At 35.5% G+C, this 23,148-nt stretch overlaps 1 protein-coding gene across 1 annotated transcript in view; it reads right to left on the reverse strand.

Moving 5' to 3' along the window:
- LOC136815986 (anaphase-promoting complex subunit 1-like) overlaps positions 1–23,148 on the reverse strand; it is a 95,433-nt gene that overhangs the window by 340 nt on the left and 71,945 nt on the right. The window contains exons 26-34 of the mRNA XM_067072408.1: positions 5,917–6,042; positions 5,543–5,622; positions 4,331–4,369; positions 3,799–3,905; positions 1,894–1,971; positions 1,291–1,380; positions 1,007–1,112; positions 336–477; positions 12–61 (exon numbers count right to left, since the gene is read on the reverse strand). Of these exons, the coding sequence (XP_066928509.1) occupies positions 349–477; positions 1,007–1,112; positions 1,291–1,380; positions 1,894–1,971; positions 3,799–3,905; positions 4,331–4,369; positions 5,543–5,622; positions 5,917–6,042 (755 nt within the window). The 3' untranslated portion in view covers positions 12–61; positions 336–348. The remainder of the gene's footprint in view (positions 1–11; positions 62–335; positions 478–1,006; positions 1,113–1,290; positions 1,381–1,893; positions 1,972–3,798; positions 3,906–4,330; positions 4,370–5,542; positions 5,623–5,916; positions 6,043–23,148) is intronic.

A 23,148-nucleotide genomic window follows, 5' to 3' on the forward strand; every position in this document is an offset into this window, starting at 1 on the left:
AAGAGACTTACTTCGTTGCAGCTGTTCCGATGAGTAGAGCAACAGTTGTCAACGCATGCCCCTAAAATAGTTGATAGATGAAGTTAATGACCTAAGTGTGAACTGAATATTAAAATGCATAATCAGTCTGTCCCGAGATATTCGAAATTTCTTTGAAACTTTTAGTATAGGATAACTGACCAACCGAAAGAACGCTTAACCTTTGAAATAAAAAAGATGGTAAGTTAATTTTAACTTAAATTATAACTATGTTTGTTATAAAGGCCCTGAAATTTAGTATAAAACATTCTCTTATTGTCTAAGCTTGCTAATAATTAACAATAATATAAGTATACCTTTATAAGATAGTCATGGAGGTGAAGTTTGGGAAGTGACGACAAAATGGCCCATCAATCCGAGTGCGAAAAGAAATCCTGAGTGACTCGCATTCAACTTGGAATATTTCATTTTATTAAGTAAAATCCAGTTCGAATCAACCTAAAAAAACCATAAGTTTAAAGAAATATTTACTTCCTTAAATCAACAGGAGAGCAGCTAAAATTTTTCGTGAAAGAGTGCTGATATATCTAGGTAGGGGTTTCCTTGTTCGTCTGGAGAAATAATAACCATATACATTAGAGTCCACTAAAAGATGCCAATTGTGTTTATATCTTCAATCCAGTAAAGAATTAATAATGGAGGTATATGTTCTTTGGCCGGTGAATGAAATACAGTAGAGTCTCTATAACTCGAAAGGGAACAAAAGTTAATCCGAGAATTTCGAGTCATGGAGACTAACTTATAAGGCATTGTTATCTGAAGGGGCTAGCAAACTTGTTCGACTTAAAGAAAAACTCGAGTAATAGAGGTTCGAGTTATGGAGATTCCACTGTATTTACGACGTCGAATTGGAAAACTTTGCCACTAAGATTGAAGGCTGTTGGTTTAAAGTTAAGTAGATTTCCGCTCAACTCGTGATTTCCGCTAAATCGGTGATGCAATTTTTTTATATGCAACTACTTGATACCTTGCAATTTTCTCGAGCAACCTTCAAACCAGCAGCAACACCATTGTGGAAATTGGGCCATAATAGAAGCGCATTCAAATCTGACTGTGGGATTTGAATTGTTTTACTGCTAATGAAACAAATTTGGAGAGAAAAATAAATATAATGCTGTTTTTTTTCTGAGTAATGCTTTTGTTAAAAACAGACTGAAATAAAAATCCCAGCAATGTAACATCGGTCAATTTATGATATTTGATCTGGGCTGTTGGAAGATGCCCCCATGCTCAGAAAAAGTATTCAAGTACCTTGTAGATGATCTGCCACTGAGGTCAAGAGTTGGAATAATGACTGCTTTCGATGATTTTGGTTCTGCTGTACCTAAAGTTAACATCCCTCTGCAAAAGAAGTTGAAAAAATTAATTATTAACGAGACTATACTCAGAATAAGACGGAGATAATACTCGGTAGTAAAATTTATTCAATATCTAAATGCTGAGAAAAAAAATACAACAATAAAGGTTCTCAGATACTGCATATCACGGAATCTTTTGCATCATAGCTGTTAAGAGTAAATAATTAAAGTGATACAAGAATCTCAGATGAAGCGAATAAGTAAGTTTGTGACCGTAGTCGAGGGGGCGACCAGAAGGCTCCCTTTTCGTATAGCTGTCTACCCGAAGGTAGGGGAGGGCGCCACTCCTTTCCCTGGATTGCTCCACTTACCCTTGATCCTTCTCTTAATTGCTGAGCATCATGCAGAGAGGCATCAAGTACCATTTTTGGAATATTTGGTATGACCCGGCTGGGGATCAAACCCACCACCTTGCGCACCGTAGCTGGATGCTCTACCTTCATGCTATGGTCGCTTGAATAAACATATAAATACGTAAAGTGATTGAAAAACAAACCTTGCAACTGAAAGGGACATTGTTCTTTTACTGAGTATCAACAATTTCGATTCTTCTTCTTTGGCAAATGCATGATCACTGGGAATAATAGTAAAAAATGAGTGATCGCAGCCGAAACAAAAACACCGGGTCCGCGAAACCGAGCGCCAGGACGCCATTCCTTATTATTATTTTTGTAAATGAAAAGGTATACCATTTAAATTCTCAAAAGCTTCATTTCTGAGCTAAATCAATTTCATATACAGTATGTGGCCCCCAAAACGGCGATCAAATTTGAAATTTCTCTCAAATCTAGAGGAAAAGAGATTTTACTAAAATTTTTGCTGCATGAAAACCTTTAACATCTCTACTTTATTTCCTGGAAGTTCTTTTTCAAAATTTTCAATTTCAACAATATTTTTCAATCGCTTAAAGAGATAGGTAGCTTTTTTCTAAAGGCCCCCAAAACGGAGGTTTGAAATTTTAGCTATTTCTCGAGATATCTTTAAGATATGAAAACAAAATTTTGACCATAGCTTTGAAATATGATTTAGAGGGTTTTGGGCATAAATTTATTTGATAAAATTTTTACAGTATACCCCTGGTTGTCAAAATGCAGGTTTAAGGCCCCCAAAACGGAGGTGTAGTTAAAATCAAATTATTAAGCCCAGTGGTAATAGGGGGAAAACCAATGAACATATTTGTGTTTTCCCTTAACGACCCGATGGATGTAAAATTTATGATTTTTATGAAATATGTCAAGATTTTCGATATTGCAAAGTCCAAACTGAAAATTTAGAAATTTTCAAAATGACAATTTTGATTTCACAACGTCTTAATCAAGTTTTTGAAAACAAATCTCTTTTGAAAATAGTTCCATTCAAGTATGGAATAAGCTGTGAAAATTTTAGAAAAGAATCTTCACTGAAACTGAAAATATTAAGCTTTAAAGATATTTTTCTCCTATATTTTGCAGAAAAATGACAGAATTTGCCGTTTTTGCTGATTCAGCGAAAATTTTTATATATAATGCTGATTTTTTGTTATAAACTATTAATTCAAGGTGATAGTAATAGAATTCCAAGATTTTTTGCTTTTTCTCATATTTAGAATTTTCGGATTTGTCAATGCTGATTCTAGGGCTCCAAAATACTGGTTGACCTTCAAGATGCTATATCTTTTACCCAGCCTCTAAGGTCACAGATGTATTTGCATTTTCCGAACGGCATTAGGTGTAGAAAGTTTCCTATACCCCGTTTTCATAACTTATTTTCAATATCCAAGGAGCTAGAGTGAGTTATATGCAATTTTTATCTAATTTTGGTGTTAAAATATTTCCTTTAGACGCAAATATGTTATTTTGAATCTGTCTCAAACCAGCAAAAACATGCTCATTTTTAAGTATAACCATCATTCTTTCAAAATAAACAAAAATCGTTTAATTCTGATAAATCTACAAGTCAGAATCTTCATTTTAATGAAAACCTCCGTTTTGGGGGCCGTCTCCGTTTTGGGGGCCATATACTGTAGGGCTAATTCAAAGCATATTATAATAGTCAAAATAGAAATTTCTTCCGTCGGCGCAAACCATTGTTACACCTCCAAAAGTTATTCTTAATCTTCCACTCTCACTTCAAGCTATAAATATATTTTCCAATGTTTTTTGTATTCCAAATTTTCCAGGGGGTATCCACTTTATCAAAAAATTTCCAAATGTATCAATATTAATTAGAACAGCCCATTATGCACTCCTATTTTTTCTTTTAACTTCCCCTTCTTTTGAAATAGATAATAAAATCAGAGCATTTATGCCCTTATAAGGGCACTATAGCACGGCAGCATCTAGTCTGAATTAGAAGGAGAAGGCTTTCATCTAATTGTAAAATGATAAGAAATGGTGGGTTATTATATGCTAGGGTATCTTACTTCATGTCTGGTTTTTGTTCCACACTAACAGTAACGTGATCGGATGAATTTAGGAGACGTTTTACTTCGTGTACTCGCAAGTCGTCTTTGAACCGTAGCTCGAAGATCTTTAAAAGATAAAGTTTTTTATTATTTTCTTTATGTAATTCAAGACAACCGTTAAATATCATACTCTGGTGTCTTATCAAGTACACCAAAACCAGTCCCACCTATAACCCCCCCTGAAACTAAAAGGATTCGTTGTATCTTTAGTGGGAGAGAATCAAGGAAACTATGCTTTATAGCATGGTGTTTCAGGGTGTTTCTGTTAACTTTTGTCCTAAGAGAAAAGTATCCGCATACGTCGACAAAGCACACTAAAGAAGACGTTAGAAAGGAAGACTCGAGATTACTTGACAAGTCTAACATCTTGAAAACATTTTAAAAACCTTATTAGTAAAGGAAAGTGAAGAAACTATTTCAAAAGATTTTCCGAAATTCAATTAGCAGGGGGGGGCGCTTATTAAGTAGCTGAGAGTATGAGAGGCTTTACCTGTTCATCAATTAACATGCCATCTTTATCATCTTCGTCCTGTTCAAAAGATGAAAATAATGAAATTGGTATGAATATATCGAATTTTTCGATTCTTGCAATAACGAAGGGTTAAAATCCCGGGGGGGGGGGCACTCGATTTCGAAACGACGGTATGTGCCGCGTAAAATCTGCTTTTCAAAATCGTACCCTTACAGTGCAGTTCAATATGGCTGAAAAATTTCCTTTCAGTGCATTTTCTCTTGATTTACCCAACCCTTATAGTGCACTATATTTCTCAGCTGTAAATCTGCGTGAAAGAAGAAGCTTGGGAAATTTTCTGTTTCAAAGAAAAACTGAGAAAATTATTCTTGTCAGCCGTAATTATCAGACAATAGAAATTTTTTCAAACAAACGAGAAGTAAAAACCTTTCTTTTTAACAATTATTTTGAATTTGTTTTAAAATTCGACCCTTGCAGTGCAATCTCACAGAAACACACCCTTACAGTGCATTTTGGGATGCTGAAAAACCTTATTAGTATGACGTAGGCCAGATCATATGAGAGCCCCCGTCTAGCGTTTAGCCAACAGAAAGCCGTAATGGAGGCGCAATCAGCCCTGATTACCCGTGATCCATTTCGACTGTGAAATGGCCAATTGTGATGGCAAGGAAGGGCAGTGGGAGTGTCCCTTCCTCCAAGCGGCAGAATTTTTAAAAGCTGTCACTAGAGTACATACTAAAGAGGCATGTACAGGCGGTGTATATCATTTTCAAGTTGTTACGACCGAATAATGCTGTTAGTATATTGTTGTGGACATTGTATACTTTTTGTTTCTCGGTGTCCATTCTTATGGAAGAAATCTTCTTGATTAACACCATGGCTCGTTTAGTACCATCCAGTGTTCAAGCGTTCGTCGAAAGTGTCCGCCTATCAGCATCAAGGATAGGAGCTGTTTTAGGTTTTCTAACAGCAGCATATTCGTTTCATTATCTTCAGTATGTCTCAAATCTGGGATAGTTATCTTTTTGCTGTTTTGGAGAAACAGACAATTTCAAAGCCCGAAAATGATCGACATTGATCAGGTGTAAACAACTTCAAAAGATAAAGTCGATAAAGATGGTATCATAACAAACTTTTGTATCATAGATTAAACGAATTTATATAACTAATTAATGTAATCATTCATTTTAGTACATAAAATTTTGGGCATCATTGCAAGCTATTACTTACGTGAGACGGTTTTAGTTTGGAAGACAACTTGGTGTTCTCCTTTAATTCCAATTGTTTCAAAGACACAATATCTTCCCGGCCTGAAAAGGAGAGGGTAGTTGATATATTAGAAAAATATTAGAACAAAATATACTAGGTCCCCTCAGCTGAAAAATAGTATAAAGTACTCTCTACAATTCGAAGAAAATTTTTGGTCCCTCGAAGATCGAATTAGAGAGAAAGTCACCTGATGTAAAAAATGTTTTTCTTCAACGAGAAAACTCCGAACAAAATAAAATTGTCACTTCTTGACTTAAGATAAAAACACTCCCGGACAATGCTAGGTCACCCAACCTTTTTTAAAAATATGAACCTAAACCAAAGACTTTTTTTACCAAGGAACATGGCAGTTTCTAGCGACATTGCAATTTGATTCGTGCTTCTAGTGTTATTATGAAAGATCTCTTTGATTGGAATTTGATAGCCTATGGGTAGCTTGTCCAAGTCATTTGCAGTGAAACCTACAAGATGTGAAAAATAAGTGCAATACAGCTTATGTCTATGGGTTTTATTTTTCCTTTTTAGATATTCGTTTTCAACCTCGGTTTTTCAGGGGTTTCCCGCAGGCGCAGTTGATCTGGAAATGGGCGACCGTGATTCCTGTTGGCGAAAGCAGTCGGGGGCGACCCGAAGGCTCCTCTTTCAATAGCTATCTACCCGGAGGTAGGGAAGGATGCCACTCTTTCTTCCTGGATTTCTCCAATTATCCTTGATCCTTCTCTTAATTGCTGAGCATCAAGCAGAGAGACATCAAGTACCATTTTGAGAATCTTTGATATGACCCGGCTGGGGGTTGAAACCACAACCTTGCGAACCGTAGCCAGATGCTCTACCACTGCACTACGGTCGCCATGGTTCCTGATTCGTTCCTTTAGAGCTTAAAGTTGACGGCCGCCAACTCCTCGCCATCAAAACTCCTGCCTATCCCCCTTTTAACGACAAACACAAAAGGGCAATCGAGAAATAATAATCTATTCATGCAGTGAAGCAAACCTCAAAATGTATGAAACGTAACTGTCTAATACGAGACACCATGGTGAAAATTAGAAAAAGAATGAAAAATATAATTTCTGCTCTCATTAGCAAATTAGGAAAGAACCCTTTTTCCATTTCCAATAGCCCCTTCTCTATCAAAGAACCTTCACCACTCACTCATGAGCTTTTAGTCAACATTTGAAACAAATCAGAAACATCAGAAACAGATCTTCCATTGATGAATTTCGTTGGAAAGACGAACTCGTTTGTGTCAGTCATTTTTATCGCGTTCCTCACGCTTTAAAGGACGCGCACTAGATAGGGGGTTATGCTTGTACATGTTTTGGCTGAAATTTGTCGAAAAATCAAGAACATCGTAAGAACATGCCCAGCCTCAGTTTGGAAAAAAATGACAAGAGACTACAATTTTTCCCTCTTTTCAAGGAGTTTTAACCGAACTTAGGGATAGATTTTCTAAAATCGAGAGTCAAAAATAGTCCAAATTTTACCAAGTGCTCTTTATTTTGTCTGCAAAATTAAGAACGCATTTAAGAACATTTTAGGCTGAAAATTGCTAAAAAATAAGCACATCCAAGCTCAGCCAAATTTTAGGTGTTCTAATAAAAACAAACGTAGTGTAGATGATCCAAATGAATATTAAGGAATATTAGAGCTGGGATAAAAATAACAACAAGCGCATTTCAACTGGTCCAAAGTAATTACAAGGCTTGTTTTAAAGATATCTGCTTAATATCATGGAAAATGCTTTAGTCTGGTCTGTGACCACCAGTCTCTGCTTGGTCAATGCAAACGTAAGGTAATTCAAAGGTTGTTGCTGGAAAATCTTATTCCAAGGAAAAGAAAAAAAGTTTAAATATGTTTTTGAACTATTAGTTGAAGCTGGTACAGGGGTGGTTGTGGCAGTATTTTTTTTTCTTATTAAGAATTTTCCCCTTTGAAAGTGAAAAATATTAATATTCAAAGAAAAACAATAGCACCAGGAGGCACCAGGATTTCATCGAAACACTACGACAGTAGTGTTATCTATACTTGTATAACTTAACATACTAGATGTCATCAATTCCACATTTTTGGAGCCTTAGGATGTCCGTAACTTTCTAAGTTTATGCTTAAAATTGTTCTTAACATGTTCTTAATTTGACCATATTGTGAGTATACAGTGTATCCATTTTCCTTAGAAATCGGGTGTTTTAGGGTCCGCAAACCCTAAATGTGTTCTTAAGTTGTTTTTAACATTTTGGCCATCGAAGCCGTAATTTCTTATATAGTTTGTTCTAATAAGAAAACGTGCAAAAGAGTGGCGTCTGATATCTCATATGCACTGTAATAGCTGAGTAAATAGAAGATTTCTTTATCATTTCCTTCACATTTCATTTCCACCGAGAAACCAGAAAGTGAAGACGGAGTTTCTGACTATTGGATCAAGCACTTGTTAAGCAACTTAGGGCGTATGTACAGTATATAAATTCTATCCCGAAACATGCGTATCTCTTGAATCTCTTTCTCTTGAAGTAACTTTTAGATTAAGAAATTCAGTCGCTGTTCAAATGATAACAATCTTTGCTCAGTGTTTTAGCATTTATCTGTTATTTCTGTTATTATTTAGACAGATGAAAAATCATAGAGTGTGATATTAAGATGAAATACGGATATATTTGATCCTGGTATGGGTCCTCATCTTTTTCGATCTACCTATCTTTCATTATAGAACACGAGGCAAACTGGGAAGAAGATAATTTGAAAACTGAAGAGGTCCTAAGAGTGTTATGTATAATTAAAATATTTCTATGGGGGGGGGAGACCAAACAAAATTTTAAAATCAACTTTAGTGTGAAAACAATTTTATTGATGAAATTCCTTCAATTATGATTTTTGCTTTATAGAAGACAAAATATTGTAAGAAAAAAAGGTGTTTTATCTGGTTTTATGATTGATCGAATTTTATTACACCCCTGTCTCAGTGACCCGGTGGCTTTTAAAATTACACCGGGGATAAAAAATTTTCTTTGGAAATCCAGTGGGGATTTTTCAAAGACAGAAAATACCAGTGGGGACACAGAATTAGAATAAAAATTTCAGTGGGGATTTCGAAATTTTCTTTTTTTTCCAAGTTTGTTGAAACAGTACAGTAAGTGTGATAAGCAAGCAATTTTATTTCAATCTTTATGTAATTATATGGATATGCATCATAGAGGCCCCCCCAGCGGACCCAAATTTCACGCATTCACGCAAAATTTTTTCGCAATTCACGCATTCACGCAAGTTTTTCTCGAAATTCACGCAAACCCAATTTTTTGGGAAATCGGGGAAATTTTCGGAAAAAATCGGGGAAAATGTCATAAATAGAGGTCTTTCACGTTTCGCTAAGTTACGTAATTTACAAAATTTCCGCCATTATGGAGTAAAACGTTCGATTTGCATAAAAAAGTATGACAAGGTTGTACTCGTGATATTATTCGACCGGATCTGGTCATGCACTTGAGAAAAACTTAACTTAGTAGTGATTTTTTCCTGTAGACCTGATTATAAAACACCGTGTTTGGTAGCGTCATAAGAAGCCCCCAAATAGAAAGCGTTACGTAATTTTTCAACTTTAATCGCATGCCATCACCCAAAATATTTGATTCTTCTAACTTGTCACGATCGATTGGAAAAGGTGAAGCTTCTGCAGTTAACGTATCGCGATAGTAAGTGAAAAGATATGCGCCGCAGGCGAATTTTTGTACAAAAAATAGCTTAAACATTATCAAAAATAGGTCAAACAAACTCGAGTATGACACCATGATGCTTAGCTCAGGGGTAAGGAGGCGCAACCATGGTTTACGCAGAGAGGAAATTTTTACATTTCTGTCACTCGCGTTTGGCTAAAAATGCTCTCTTTAACACCATTGAAAAAGAATGTAGTCTAAATTCGTTAGAGGCAAGGTACGATTGCTTGATAGCTTGCAAAATGAGGTAAAAGAATGAACATTTGTTGCGAGCGAAGCGATCAAAAAATTTAAAAAGAAAGGTTTTAATCAGGGCTCGCGAATTAATTTCCTAACGTGGAGGGGCCAAAAACATAGTGACTAAGGAGGCGCAACCATGTTTTGCGCCGACAGGAGAAAATTTCTATTTTAACCTTCTGGTGGCTTAAATACGACTCCATTTCAGACTAATTTTGCCAAGAAATCAGGTTATCGAAAGTCTACATCATGGGTAAAAATTTCTTTGAAATAAGTTTCTTTTTATTTGCAAAAACGTGGTGAAGTCATGTCCGCCTCCTGCCCCTCAGTGGCTCTGACCCTGGCTGGCCCTGGCCCTGGATCACTCATAATGCATTACCATGGTTTTATCTTAAACAAAAACTTTCAAGGAGGCAAATTGGAGTTATTTAAGATTCGAGGGCCAATACATGTTTGGCCCGAGCAAAAAAATCTGGAAATTTAAGGTGCATGTCTAGATTGCTAGAAAGCGCATCTAAATCATGAATCGTTTGATAAAATAGAGAATTTGAAAGTTGCTGATTTTTTTGTGCTTGAATTTGGGGTTTTCTACAAACTGTGAAAAGGAAAAATTTCCGCGTTCACGCAAAAAACAGGGCAGATTCACGCATTCACGCAATAGAAATATGGATTTTCACGTTCACGCAAGTCTTTTCAATTCACGCATTCACGCAATTTCTTTTCGATTTTCACGCATTCACGCAACCAAAAAAGCCCATTCACGCATTCACGCAAACCACTGGGGGGGGCCCCATCATAATGCATAATAATATTTTTATTTCCTCCCACCCAGTCTTGATTGGGTCAATGAGGCTTGTTAAGTTGAATTACTTATATTACATTTCCTCCCTAAGTTCATTTGGCCAAAATTTCCAAACATAGACCTTACATCTTGAACGGGTAGAATAGCAACTATTTGCTAACATGACAGCTATAACAAGAAATAGACAAGCTCTATTGGAGTGGCTACTTTCCTAGGACAGTTGCCATATATATTTGATGAGATCAACGTCCTCGTGATCTCGGACATGAATTTTGTATACCATGATCCTAATGAGCAGCCTAGCTCAATGGTACAAGATCGAGCAATCGACTCTCAATTTAATATTACCCTGTATTACCCCACTTTTTTCGGAATCGATTGTATTTGATTACGTTTACAGGGGGTTTAGGATCTAAAAAGAGTGGTGTATCTCTGGTATAATGACGTAACGGCTACATAAGTGTCTAAGGAGGCGCCACCATGGTTGGGGCCGACGTGGCAGAAAATTTTTGAAAATAGGACCCTCTAGATTGGCTAAATATGGCCTCAAATTTCAAATTTTTGACAGTTAAAAAAGCAGTTTTTTGGTCGTAATATAGCAAGATTTCAGGGTCTTTTCAGAGTGGAAAAGGAAAATAATGGGTTTCCCAGTAGTTTAAAAATTTTTCATACTCAGGTCTAGAGTTCCTAAGCCAAGTTGCTAGCACTGCGTTGCTTATGAAATCAAAAACCGTATAGCTAAAAAAAGTCATGATAGAAAAAGAAAAGATCTCACAATTTCTTTTAAAATCCATTCACTTTTTGAATAAATAGGTATCTCAACTATAATAATGTACACATTTTCTATTAAAAAACATGAAAATATCACTCACAAGCCTCACAAAGGAAGAGAGCCATAAAAATATACAAAAGAGATGAACAAGAAAATTGTTAGAAATTTTGTGTATAATCTATTATATCAAAACCTCTGTGAGAGAAAAAAAAAGTTATGTTGAAGCTTTTTTGAGTCAAAGTTGTTCATTTGTTTTGAAAAATAAAAATCTCTTATCAAGCTTTAATGAAGCGGGTAATAGACCTTTTTTCAAAGAGGCCACCCTGTTGAATAATTATGTAGTCCAGCAGAAAAACAATGATAAAACCATGCATAATTATTACAATATGCATGATACATTAATTATGCATGGCTCTATCATTGTTTTTATGGCTGGAGTACATAATTATTCAACAGGACGTCCTCTTTGAAAAAAGGTCTATGAAGCTTATGGACATTTTTCAACAAAATTAAATATGAAATGAAATGTAAAAACTAGAAAAACAGTTACATAATGCCTCTACATCCATTTCTCCTTATGTCACTTTCATTAAAATTCCAAGAGACACCAGCCATGCAAAACATAAAATAATTCACAATAATTCCAAAAAAAATGAAAAACATTTCTCAGTCAAGCAAATGAATTCTTGGTATTTATTTTAAATCATAGCTTGGGTTTCTTTACTTTATGTATATGCATGTCAGGATGATAGCGGAACAGGAATATAATCCATCAAAAATGAATTTAAAACATATTCCCAAGTTAGTTCAAGAAATGTCGTTTGATGTTTGAGCTCTGAGTTTGGGAAGAAGCACGTCAAATTATCAATATCATTGACCGATTCATAATTTTGATAACAAAAATCACATTCATGGTCTTGAGAAGTCTGTTTACAATCTCTTTGATATCGGAACTATTTGACAGGTTCAGTATCATATGCAATCAATTCAACAATTTTGTCTTTGTTGGTCACTAGATAGCCCTATCATATGCTTCTGCTGCTGTTGTATTTTGCAGGCCATGGGTCATGCTGTATCATGATGGACAAAAAGAAATCCTCAAAAAATTTCTCACAACAAGATTCAAAGCAAATCATTCCCATAATTTTTGAGTTTCTACAATGACAATATCCATTCTCTCCCTTGTATAAATTTCGTCTTATGACTGTTCTTTTTTCTTGAGGTAGAAATAAATCCAGACAAACATGTCCCTCTCAGGACTCAGCTTCTTGCAAAGTTTTCCAAGTTTGTTTTCTCTGTCTTCCTTTTCATCATAATCACAACAGTTTACAAAACATCAAACTGACACTGATAAAAATCCATTAAAGTATTCTCAGGGTCAACAGTCTATTTTCAACCCATTTTAATCATCAAAACTCCATAAAGCATGAAGAGCACAAAGGTTTAAAACCACTGTAAACAGTTTTTCCCGTGTCTCACATTCTAGACAGGCATGTTCATAACAAAAAATCGAGATTTTCTAGCCTAGCTGAGCGCGTACTACTTAGGTAAAGAAATCTGTCAGTTTGTTTCGCTTAGCTTGCGAGCGTGCAAAATATATATTTAAAGGTATTTCAAAATCAAAACAAATATGGTAGACAATCTAAATTGGATGTTAAAAAAGATTGGCTGGCTGGATGAAGTTGCCTGACAATGAACAGTCAGTCTTAAAGATAAAGATTATCAGTTAAGAGTTAATCAAAGATAGAATTAGCAGTTAGCAGTTTTTTAACATAAGTTTTCAAACTAAAGTTTTGTATAAATTCTGTTGATGTTTTTGAGCATAGGCGGGTAGCGGGGTTTTCTCAAAATCTTCAAGTTTCAGTGGGGACCGGCAGGGAGATAAAAATTTTGAAGAGCTACTTAGTGGGGATCTAGAAAAATTAAAAGTTTTCAGTGGGGATTCCCCGGAGGCAAATTTAGCCTGTTTTTTTCCCCGGGGACAAAATTTTAGACATTTTTTTCAGCGGGTGGGGGTGCCCAGCGGGTCTGTGACACGGGGGTGTTTTATTCGTTTTCGTAAAATAATTCTTTATTTGTATTGCTTGTATTTTGAGAGGTAACTAAACTTTTCTTTCCATCTAGTACACAAAGGACTAAAAATCTTCATTGTATCCATGTATTACCTAACAATTTGTCTTTCTTTAGGTAGAAAAACTTTTGGAAGGTATTGAAAAGATGGAATCTCAAAACTGTGCGATCACTCAAAATAGATCAGAAACATTGACATGTGATGCCGAATACTTCACACCTTTCATATTTAACGACACAACAAAATTATTATTCAAGATTCGTTCGTTGGCAATGTTACCCGTCTGTATGGTGGCAGCCATCTTGAATTTGCTCGTCTTCATATCCATATTCAAACAGCGTAGAATGAGAAGACAATTACTAAACAAATATTTGTTAACACTTACAGCGGTTGATTTCGGATCCGCCTCAACTGCACTCCCCTTATACATTCATTACAATTTATCGCTATCTGATGGCCACTTTTGCTGTCATATTGGTAACATCTTAATGATGTTGGCATGCGCATTTACAATGATGTCAATAACCACAATCTCAATGATTAACTTTCAACTTTATTTGGCTATCATCAAACCTTTTTTATACAGTTCACTATTCAATCAGAAGTACGCGTTCCCTACACTTCTAGCGTTCAATCCTTTCTGGGGTGTCTCCACCATAACCACAATCTATTTATTACCAACTTGGTGGAACTCGTTCCGGTTAGTGTCAAGTGGTTTTAGGGGTACTATTCATTATTTTCTAAAATCGCTTATGTTTTAACCATGGAAAGCAAGAATGGTAAAATATTGCAAATCTTTTGTCTGAATAGTTTTAAAACTCTTTTATTACAAGTTTCCCAGGCTGGGGAAAAAATTGGCCGCAAGACAATGAAAAGTTTACATTCAACAAAATGACAAATATATTTTTCAAATAGGTGCATACACATTAATCTTTGAGGCTTAACTTTGATAGCAGAAAAATTCTTGCGTCCATAGGCTATCGCTGAATACGTCGAGTCTTAATCCACAATTTAAATTTAAACTACCCCTAACCTCTACTAGGAACTAAGGTAGGAGAAATTTGGTTATTTGCAGGCCGGACCTCCCAAATCCAAAACCTAAAAAAGACTAAATTTGTTGAAAAGGTGATTCTTAAAGAGACTTTTTGCGAAGCGAATATACATGAGCGAAGCAGTTTTGCTATAGTGTGTGCGTACCTTTAAACTCTATATACCAGGGAAGCGCAAGACGAAAACGAAAATTTAGTTCCCATCTGTTAAATGTAGATAAGTATTTCGTTCAAGGTTGTGTTTCTCGTTCAAATATAGGTATCAATCTCGGTTTGGTAGATGGTTTCGTTAATAAAAAATTTATTTTTACGGCACCGAAAATGTCCGAGTTAGGGTTTTTTCCAAAAGAGCCATTTCGTCGTTTCCGTATATTTAGTATCTCTTCCTTCACCTATGAGACAGCTGATTGGTTGATATTTTCGTACTATCAGACAACTGATTGGTTGATATTTTCGTTGTTATGGTTTCGATCTTTTTGTTTTTATTTATCGAAAACATTTTGTGAATTTTTTATTCGAAGAATATTTCCTGGAAGAATTTTATCGACCTGAAAGCTTTTGGAAAACTCTACAGTTTAGTGAATTTATTGCTCTACTGTGGCGATTATCATTTTGAAAAATCATATCATATAATCAGTTTCATCTACCATAACATTTTGGATTCAACAAAACCCAACACAACACATAACTTTGTGCACCAACAGGGAAGTATATAGTTCTGATATTTGTTGACTTTTTCCTCACTTTTAGCAGTGGGAAGGAAATTGCACTCCACCTTTTACAGTCGTAGTTTTCTTTTCACTTGAGAGAAATTTTTCTTGACACAAGAGTTACATTTCCCAACATCCTGTCTGTCTGTGTCTGTCTGTAACTATCTGATCATTAAGAAATATCAACACTGACACTTTTTAAATAAAAAATTTGACGTCCGACTAAAACAGAACAGTCCTAAATATCCACTATTTCTATATTTCTCTCATCGTGTTCATCAAAATGTCAGGACAATCAAGACTTTTTCCACTAGGGCTGAAAAATTTGGGCCAAAATGTTTGCTTTTTTAATTCTGTTATTCAAGCATTATATTCTGTCGAAAGTTTTCGTGACTTCGTTTATAATTTTGACATTAACTGTGGTAACTCAGGAAAGTTAATGATTAGGGAATTGTTTATCGCTATGACATCATCAAATGCAACGATTGAAACATACCATTTGATTCCTTCTTTTTGTCTTGGGCCGGATTATGATCACAGTCGCTTACAACAGTTTGATGCTCAAGAATGTCTAATATATTTGCTGTACCAAATTTATGATTTAAATCTAAGTTCTGCACCAGAAGAATCCGTTTTTACCATATCTAGCTTAGAGTCTATATTATGTCAAACATGTTATAATGCTTCAGAGAAAACTACATATGAAACTATCTGTCATATTGAGTTTCCTAATCGTTTTGACCATCATTCAATAAAAAATGAAGTTTCAAGATTAGTTAATGACCCACATGGAGAGTTGCTTCAAGACTTGTACGACTGTGCAAATTGTCCATCTCGCACAATAGCTACAAAAAGTAAAACAATTATCAACATATCTGAATATTTGATTGTCTCACTAAAAATATTTTGCTATGACCAGGCATCAAACACTTCTAGAAAACTAGTTCCCAACCTCAATATTGAAACTCATTTTGAAAATGCATTACTAGGGAATCTAAATTTGCAAGCTGTTATTTACCATCATGGTGATACTGCTAACACAGGTCACTATACTTCTGCTGTTAAGTATGGGGAAATATGGTATTTTGTCAACGATGCAAAAGTGTCAGTTATTCAACATCCCAATTTCAACTGCAAAGTGAATGATCAGATTGTTCCATATTTATTAATCTATAAGAAATCAAACAATGAAGATCGAATAACATCCAATCAAATATTACCAACTCTTAATTCAAAAGAAAATAGTATTTGTGTTCCTATTCTCCCATCTTCAACATTGTCTAAGACAAAAAAACCTTGCCAAGACAAAACTGATAAACTTTTACAGAAAGAATGTAATATGTACGATGTTACCTTTTTACCACCTATTGAAAATAAATCATACACGACAAAAAGGAAACGTAGAAAAGCAATGCGAACAGAAATAAAAGAAAAGAAAATTTGCACTGAGAAAACCAGTTATATTGAAAAGGTTTCAAAGTCCACAAAAATTGAATTATGTGATAATAAATCTAAAATGAATAAACAAATTTCACAAGAAATTCATTTTGAAATCAGTTCTGCTAGTGTGCTTAAAAACTATGATGGTCACAAGACAGTATGTACATCTCCATCACTAAAGAACAACAAAAAGATCAATTTCCCTCAGATAAAATTTCCAGTTAAATCCTTTAATGAACCATATTCCTTGAAAGATAACAATAAGAAAATCCTGCCAGTAGACAAAATTTTGAGTGATAATGCTAAAAGAGTACCTGACCGTCCTGTCCATGCTCAGAAGGCTCACCAGAGTTACAAGCTAACTTTTCCTCCTATCTTAAAATCATATCAACAAACACCAAATATGGGAAAATCAACGAAGTATCAAAGGATCACTACTAAAGAGCTAAACATTTTATGTAAAAGTACCTTTTCTCCAAAAAATCCCATTAACATTATGCCACTTACAACCCAGAAAAATATGCAACTACATCATTCAGACAATGATAATCTTCCTTTGCAAAGTGATGGAGACATTGAAATGGTTGAACAGCCTAAAGTAACCAGCAACAATGTACCTAATTCAGATGTCCACAAGCATGGTGATCTTCAAATTCATGAAAACGCTCTTGTAAAAGAGGCTATTTCAAAATTTATCGAAGGAGAAGATAGACATACTGTTTCTGCATGTATGACATGCCAGGAAGTTAGACCTGAATTTTTTTCCTATAACTCAAAAAAGAAAAATGATCCTAACTTTTGGCAAGTTCAAGAACAAAGATGTAATAGGTGCAATGATGAATTTAATAAAAAACAAAAAAGTAAAAAAAATCAAGCACTATTTTTCTCAGGAGCTCTGTCGCCTCCTATTGATTGTTTTCACGATGATAAAGGGAATTTGATGCACAATAATCAAAACTTCATTGATGTTCCTCCATTTCTAAAAGGTTTGACTTTTGTTGAAACACTGTTAATTCGGAAAATCTCAATTGCCATCTACGTTCATTGTTTGAAATATGGCATGCTTGCTTCGAAAGGACATGCAGTAGCCATACCTTCAAATTTGAAAATTTTTACAAAACTGCCTCAATTGCCTACTGAGATTGGAATTCTTTTGATTAGAAGTGGTAACAACAACTCTAAAGCCTACATGGCTTCTAGACAAAGGGTGCAAGATGCTCTTAATGGTTTAGTTTTTGGATTTCCTCTTTATGGGTTAGATAATCCGCAACACGGATACACACAATATCATGGTAAGAACCATATATCAGGCAAACTTCTGAAAGGCAGATATTTTTTGTATGAACCCAATCCATATTATCACGATGTGACAATTGAACTAGATCGGCTCCTTAACATTCCTGAAAATCATGGTATTGTTGAAGGACTTCCAATTGTTTCAGCTGAGAAGGATAATGGTGAAAAAAACAATGAAGATAGGGGACCAGCACCAGGTCAGTTTGAAAAACTTGCTGTAGATGAAGAATTAACAACATCTTCAGGATTTGCAGCCCAACTAACTAACTCTGATGCTGATGAGAATGTTAAGAATGCATTACGCCTATTTCTTGGAGAAAATTGCAATATTGAAGAGCTTATTGAAGCAGGTGCGGTAGCCGACATAGGTAAGTTGCATACAAGCAAAAGAGAGAAACCCATCCCAGAGCTTTCAACTGAAGGATTTTTTACCATGTGCTATCCTCATATATTTGTTAATGGAACTTGTGATTACACTATCAAAGCTGCTAAAAATTTAAAATTTGAGGACTGGATTGATCATATATACTTTTGTAAAGACAACCGTGTACCTGCTCACAGATTTCTAAAGTTTCATCTTATGAATATCAGCTTGCGTAAAAAAGCTTTAGATCAAGGAAGTTTTTGTGTTAACCAACAAATAAATGAAAAACACATCACCCGGGACGAACTACTTCAACAACTAGAAGATCAAAATGAGTCAATCCCACGCAAGTTTTTATCAATGAGTGCTAACCTTGTAGACACTGCACCATATTGGCGGGAGAGAAAAAATGAATTGGATTCACTTTGCTTTTTTATGCTTAAAGAATTCCAGGTTTATCCCACTTATTTTGACACAAGCAGTTGTGCAGAGCACCATTGGCCTCAATTGCATAATCTTTTGATCAAATACCTTGCCGAAATTTATGGACAATCAGAACATGATATTACACTTAAATTTACAAATGATTCCAAATATTGCCACCAGGTTATCTTACAGAACCAACATATTATCACTTCATATTTTGATGTAAGACATCACAATTATAAAGACACAGTTTTAAAACAGCTTTTTCAATACGAAGAGTTTTGGACTCGCTATGAGTTTGCCAAATCACGTGGTCAAATCCATTCTCATTCACTGTTTTTTCAAAAGCTCATTATGAAATAGTCAAGGCAATATTATCCCAAGACATGAACAATCCATCTGTAAATATTGCCAAAGATCTAGAAAAATGGCTCCAAACAAACGAACTAAATCAAGAAGGTTGTTTTTCTCCTCAGTTTGTTTCTATGCATCCTGCAGGAGGTGATGTACAAAACTTTCCAGATAAGCCACCAGAATGGACTCCAAATACAAATCAATGGCCATTGCCTGAAGGAACTTTAAAAAATGTTGATGCTAATGTCTTGAAAAAATGTATTTTATGCCAAAAGAACCACGAAGAATTAAAATCATTTCATATTGATACAGTCAATAAGGTCATGCTACACTCTTGCAGTGCATATTGTCTCAGACGGAAAACTGTGACTACAAAAGAAAGGGATGAGGATGGCCAACCTATTCAAAAGGTTGTTCGATACTGTAGGCATCATTTTGGTCAATACGATGAGAAGAGTAAAAGATCTGCTGGAAAAGAGACGAATCCTTTTGCAGCTACACTTACTCAAGGTGAAATACAAAGATATGAAGGGAGGAATGATCACCCGCGAATGGTTCAATATATATTTCTAAGGCCTTTAACTTGGTCAGCCCAATGTGACACCCAACCCATTGTCTCAGAAGACTTATTAGCCCTAATTAAATATATAACAGGGTATTGTTGCAAAGGCAACACAAGCACACAAGATCTAATTGGCATATATAAGCAAATCTATATATTAATAGCGGTGCTTTGTGTGTCTGTGTGTCACCACTTTCGTTTTCGCTTTGTTTGTGTTTTAAAATTATGACTTTTAGTCTCTTGCTCCACAAATTTGTTTTTTTGAATTCGCGCCATTTGCAAAAGATCGGATAGAGCTTGGTTTAGACTTTATTAAGCCTTTGTTTTGAAATTTAAGGCCCATCTACATTTAGTAATTTTAACTTCTGCCCAAACTTGCCTTTTTCTCTCTTCTTTTGTTTTAAATGTTTTCGAATGTATTTAACGATCGTATTTTATTAATGACATTCGAATTCTTTTCAAAACAAAACAATTTCATTTCATAGAAAAGAATATTTCAAAAGTAAATCAAAACATAAAAAGGTTTGTGGACAACAACAAAAGGGCGATATAAAGGATATAAAGCATAAGAAAAAATTAGTTCACTTCTTTTTTCTTATAAAAATATTCAAGCCGTCGTTACCACAGATATCTAAGCCCGAAGGGCTAGATAAGCAACTTTAAGCTTTCTCCAGCAAAAAAAAGTGAAGCAAAAATTTGACCTTTTAAATTTCGTGCCGATGGATAAGATCTAGCATTTTAATTGTTTTCGGAGCGCGAGATCAAAAAACGTAGGCGGCAAACGCTATTTCACATCTCTCAAACCGGTGAAATTGCATATTTTAGTCACGTGACTCTGGTAGGAAATCCTTCCAAAGATGAGCTTCACTTTTTGATAAAAGCCGCAAATCTAGCCCTTCGGGCTTTACAGATATCTGTGGTCGTTACCATTGAGTTTAAAGCCCGAAGGGCTAAACTTCAATCTCTAACCTTTCTCAGGCAAGAAAAAGTGAAGCCTTAAAAAATGCGCCGCATTTTGACAACAGATTGAATCTAGCAATTCCTTTGTTTACGATTGATATTTTTCGAAATTTAGAGGTAAATTTTAGTTTCAATCTGTCATTTGTGTAAAAACTAGGCGAGCCGCTCAAGGCCGCGCAACTTTGGTAGGATTTGTTGGCTTCAAATCCTACCAAGGAGATTGACTTCTAGCCCTTCGGGCTTATACTTCATTGGTCGTTACTGCTAAAAAGCGTGTACGTCATTTTTTATGTTTTAAATTCGAAAAGTTATGACAAGGGTTTAAAAAAGCAACTTCGAATTTCATATTTTTTCGATCTGATAAAAACAAAAAATTGCACAATTCTTTTTGACCTTCCCACTTTTCCTGAAATATTGTCATTCAAACTGGACGGCATATTTAACGCGAGCGAAGCGAGAAAAATAACTACCTGCAGAGCCGTTTCAAACGACACTGGTACAGTAAACGATGCTCTTTCTGATAACTTTTGACTTAAACAAAAAATTATGTCTCGGGAGGGGGGGGGCAGTAAACGATCCAAATATGGTTTAAAGATAAGACACCCGGGGAAGGTTAGAGTTAAATGTTGTACAGATTTCTTTTATTCATTTGATCGCTTTTTTAAGCCAGCTTCAACATCAAAAGGACTTTTAGTGCGTTCAGCTACAGCTTAACCGGCATGCGACGCCGGGTACCGGCTAGTACTTAATAAATCAGCACCAACAGTTTCTATAAAGTCCGTAGCACAAAAGTTACTTTTGAAGACTGTTGGTTATGTAGACACACCATCCTCAGCTGCTGATTTTATTAATAGCAAAGGAAAATTATATAGTTGTAGCAGGAGATTTAAAAGAATTGGTTTAAGTGGTTACAGATTGTTTGATTCTAATGCTAAAGACGGTCAGGTTACAAAGAAAAATACACTTGATAAATTTCTTTCTGACATAAGAAGAGAACAGGATGCTAATATTTCTTTGTTTGACTGGGCGAAAAAGTGTGATTGTCCAAAAAAATCCCCTTGCGGTAAAGACCATGTGCCTGTGTTTACTGGCTGCCAACGCTTTTGGGTTTGGCCAGTGGGCGAAGACTTTGCTAAAGAGTTACTTATGAAATTTGCACCTGGCACTTGGAGGAATGTTGAAGATCTTAAAAATGGCTTTGATACCTACTCTGAGGCATTAGCCACATTTTTAGACTCTGAAATCTGCCCAGACTCTGTCAAAATGATGTTACAGTTTGCCAAAGTAGAATATGATAAGAAAGTTGCAAAGCGTATACGTGTTAACCACCAGCTAAATAATGAAACACACGAAGAGATTATATTTTCTCAGTCTTCTTTTGGAGGGAGCCAAGATAGTCAATCATCGCAAGACTCAGTCTTTGACACCATGGGAAACCTTCTTCTTAGAGATATTGCAACAGAACATAGGGCATCCATTGAAGAAGCCCCGGTCGAGGAAGAAGTTTTGTATAGTGGTGGGGATGATTATGACTGGTATAGCAATGGTTTGAGATGTTTGGGTGTTGAATCTTTTACTGATGCACAAATTGAAGAAACAAATATGTGGCTATCAGATGTATCAAAACAAGCCAATGAAGCATTTGTGAGAGAAGGGAGACTATGTAGTCTACCAGATGTAGACCCGAAATTAGTGAATTCCATGCAAATGTTGATAGTTAATTACAATGTGAAAATTCTCTTGGAGTATGCCAGAGGTAATTTTAATGTTGGGTATGAAAATTGTAAAAGGCTTATTGTCCAGGGCTGTGCGGGAACAGGAAAGTCCCAAGTTGTTAAAATTATCACACGACTGGTCCGTCGCTTGTTCAAATGTAATCGAGCTGTTTTGAATGTGGCCCCAACAAGTGCAGCAGGTTTGCTTTTACCTGATGGAGGAACCATTCACTCCTGTGTTAACATTCCCAGAAAAAACAAAGAAAAAATAACTCTTGCTGATAGGCCCATGTCTGCTGATCAAAGTGATCATTTGAAAGGGTTAACACTCAATGATGATAGAAAGCAGCTCTCTCTGATGTGTCTTAATGCAGATGAAAGAGGAATGGTTGGGCAGTACGTTTTAGCGTGGTTTCACCATCGGTTCTGTGAAATGTCATCTAATTTATTAGACATGGAGAGTGTTATACCATTTGGATGCATTCCAACTTTCAATTTCTTTGGTGACATATTTCAACTGAGAGCTATTGGAGAACGTAATCTGTATGACAAGATCCTTGATTCTACAGATCCGATCGACATCGCTGGTGCTCTTGTGTACAGAAATATTGAAGATGTTTTTATATTAGAGGAAATCATGCGCCAACAACCCAACCAAGCAGCATTACTTAGACGCTTGGATAACCTTCGAACAGGTAATGTAACCAAAAAAGACTGGGAAGAAATAAACCAAAGGTGTTATGACAATCTGCCTAACGAAGAAAAAAAGAAAATTTGATGATGAAACTTCAAATGTTATTTGTTTAACAGAAACATGGAAAGAGGCTAATTGTTACAACCGCTCTGTTTTAAATTCCAAATATCACAACGGCAAAAGAGTGGTAAGTGCTGAATTTAAGTGTAATGGCTATGGACCACATCACAACACTGCTAAAGAGAGTTTATCACAAATTCCTAACAGAACTATCATTGCTGTCGGTTGTAGAGTTATACTAACAAGAAATCAAGGTTGTATGACCAGGCTGGGGTTAAATAATGGTGCCATTGGAACAGTCATTAGTATCATCTATAAACCCAATTCTAAACCACCACAAATGCCAGAAAT

The sequence above is a fragment of the Clytia hemisphaerica genome, unplaced genomic scaffold (genome assembly GCF_902728285.1).
Source record: "Clytia hemisphaerica strain Z4C2 unplaced genomic scaffold, Clytia hemisphaerica genome assembly, whole genome shotgun sequence".
Taxonomy (NCBI): domain Eukaryota; kingdom Metazoa; phylum Cnidaria; class Hydrozoa; order Leptothecata; family Clytiidae; genus Clytia; species Clytia hemisphaerica.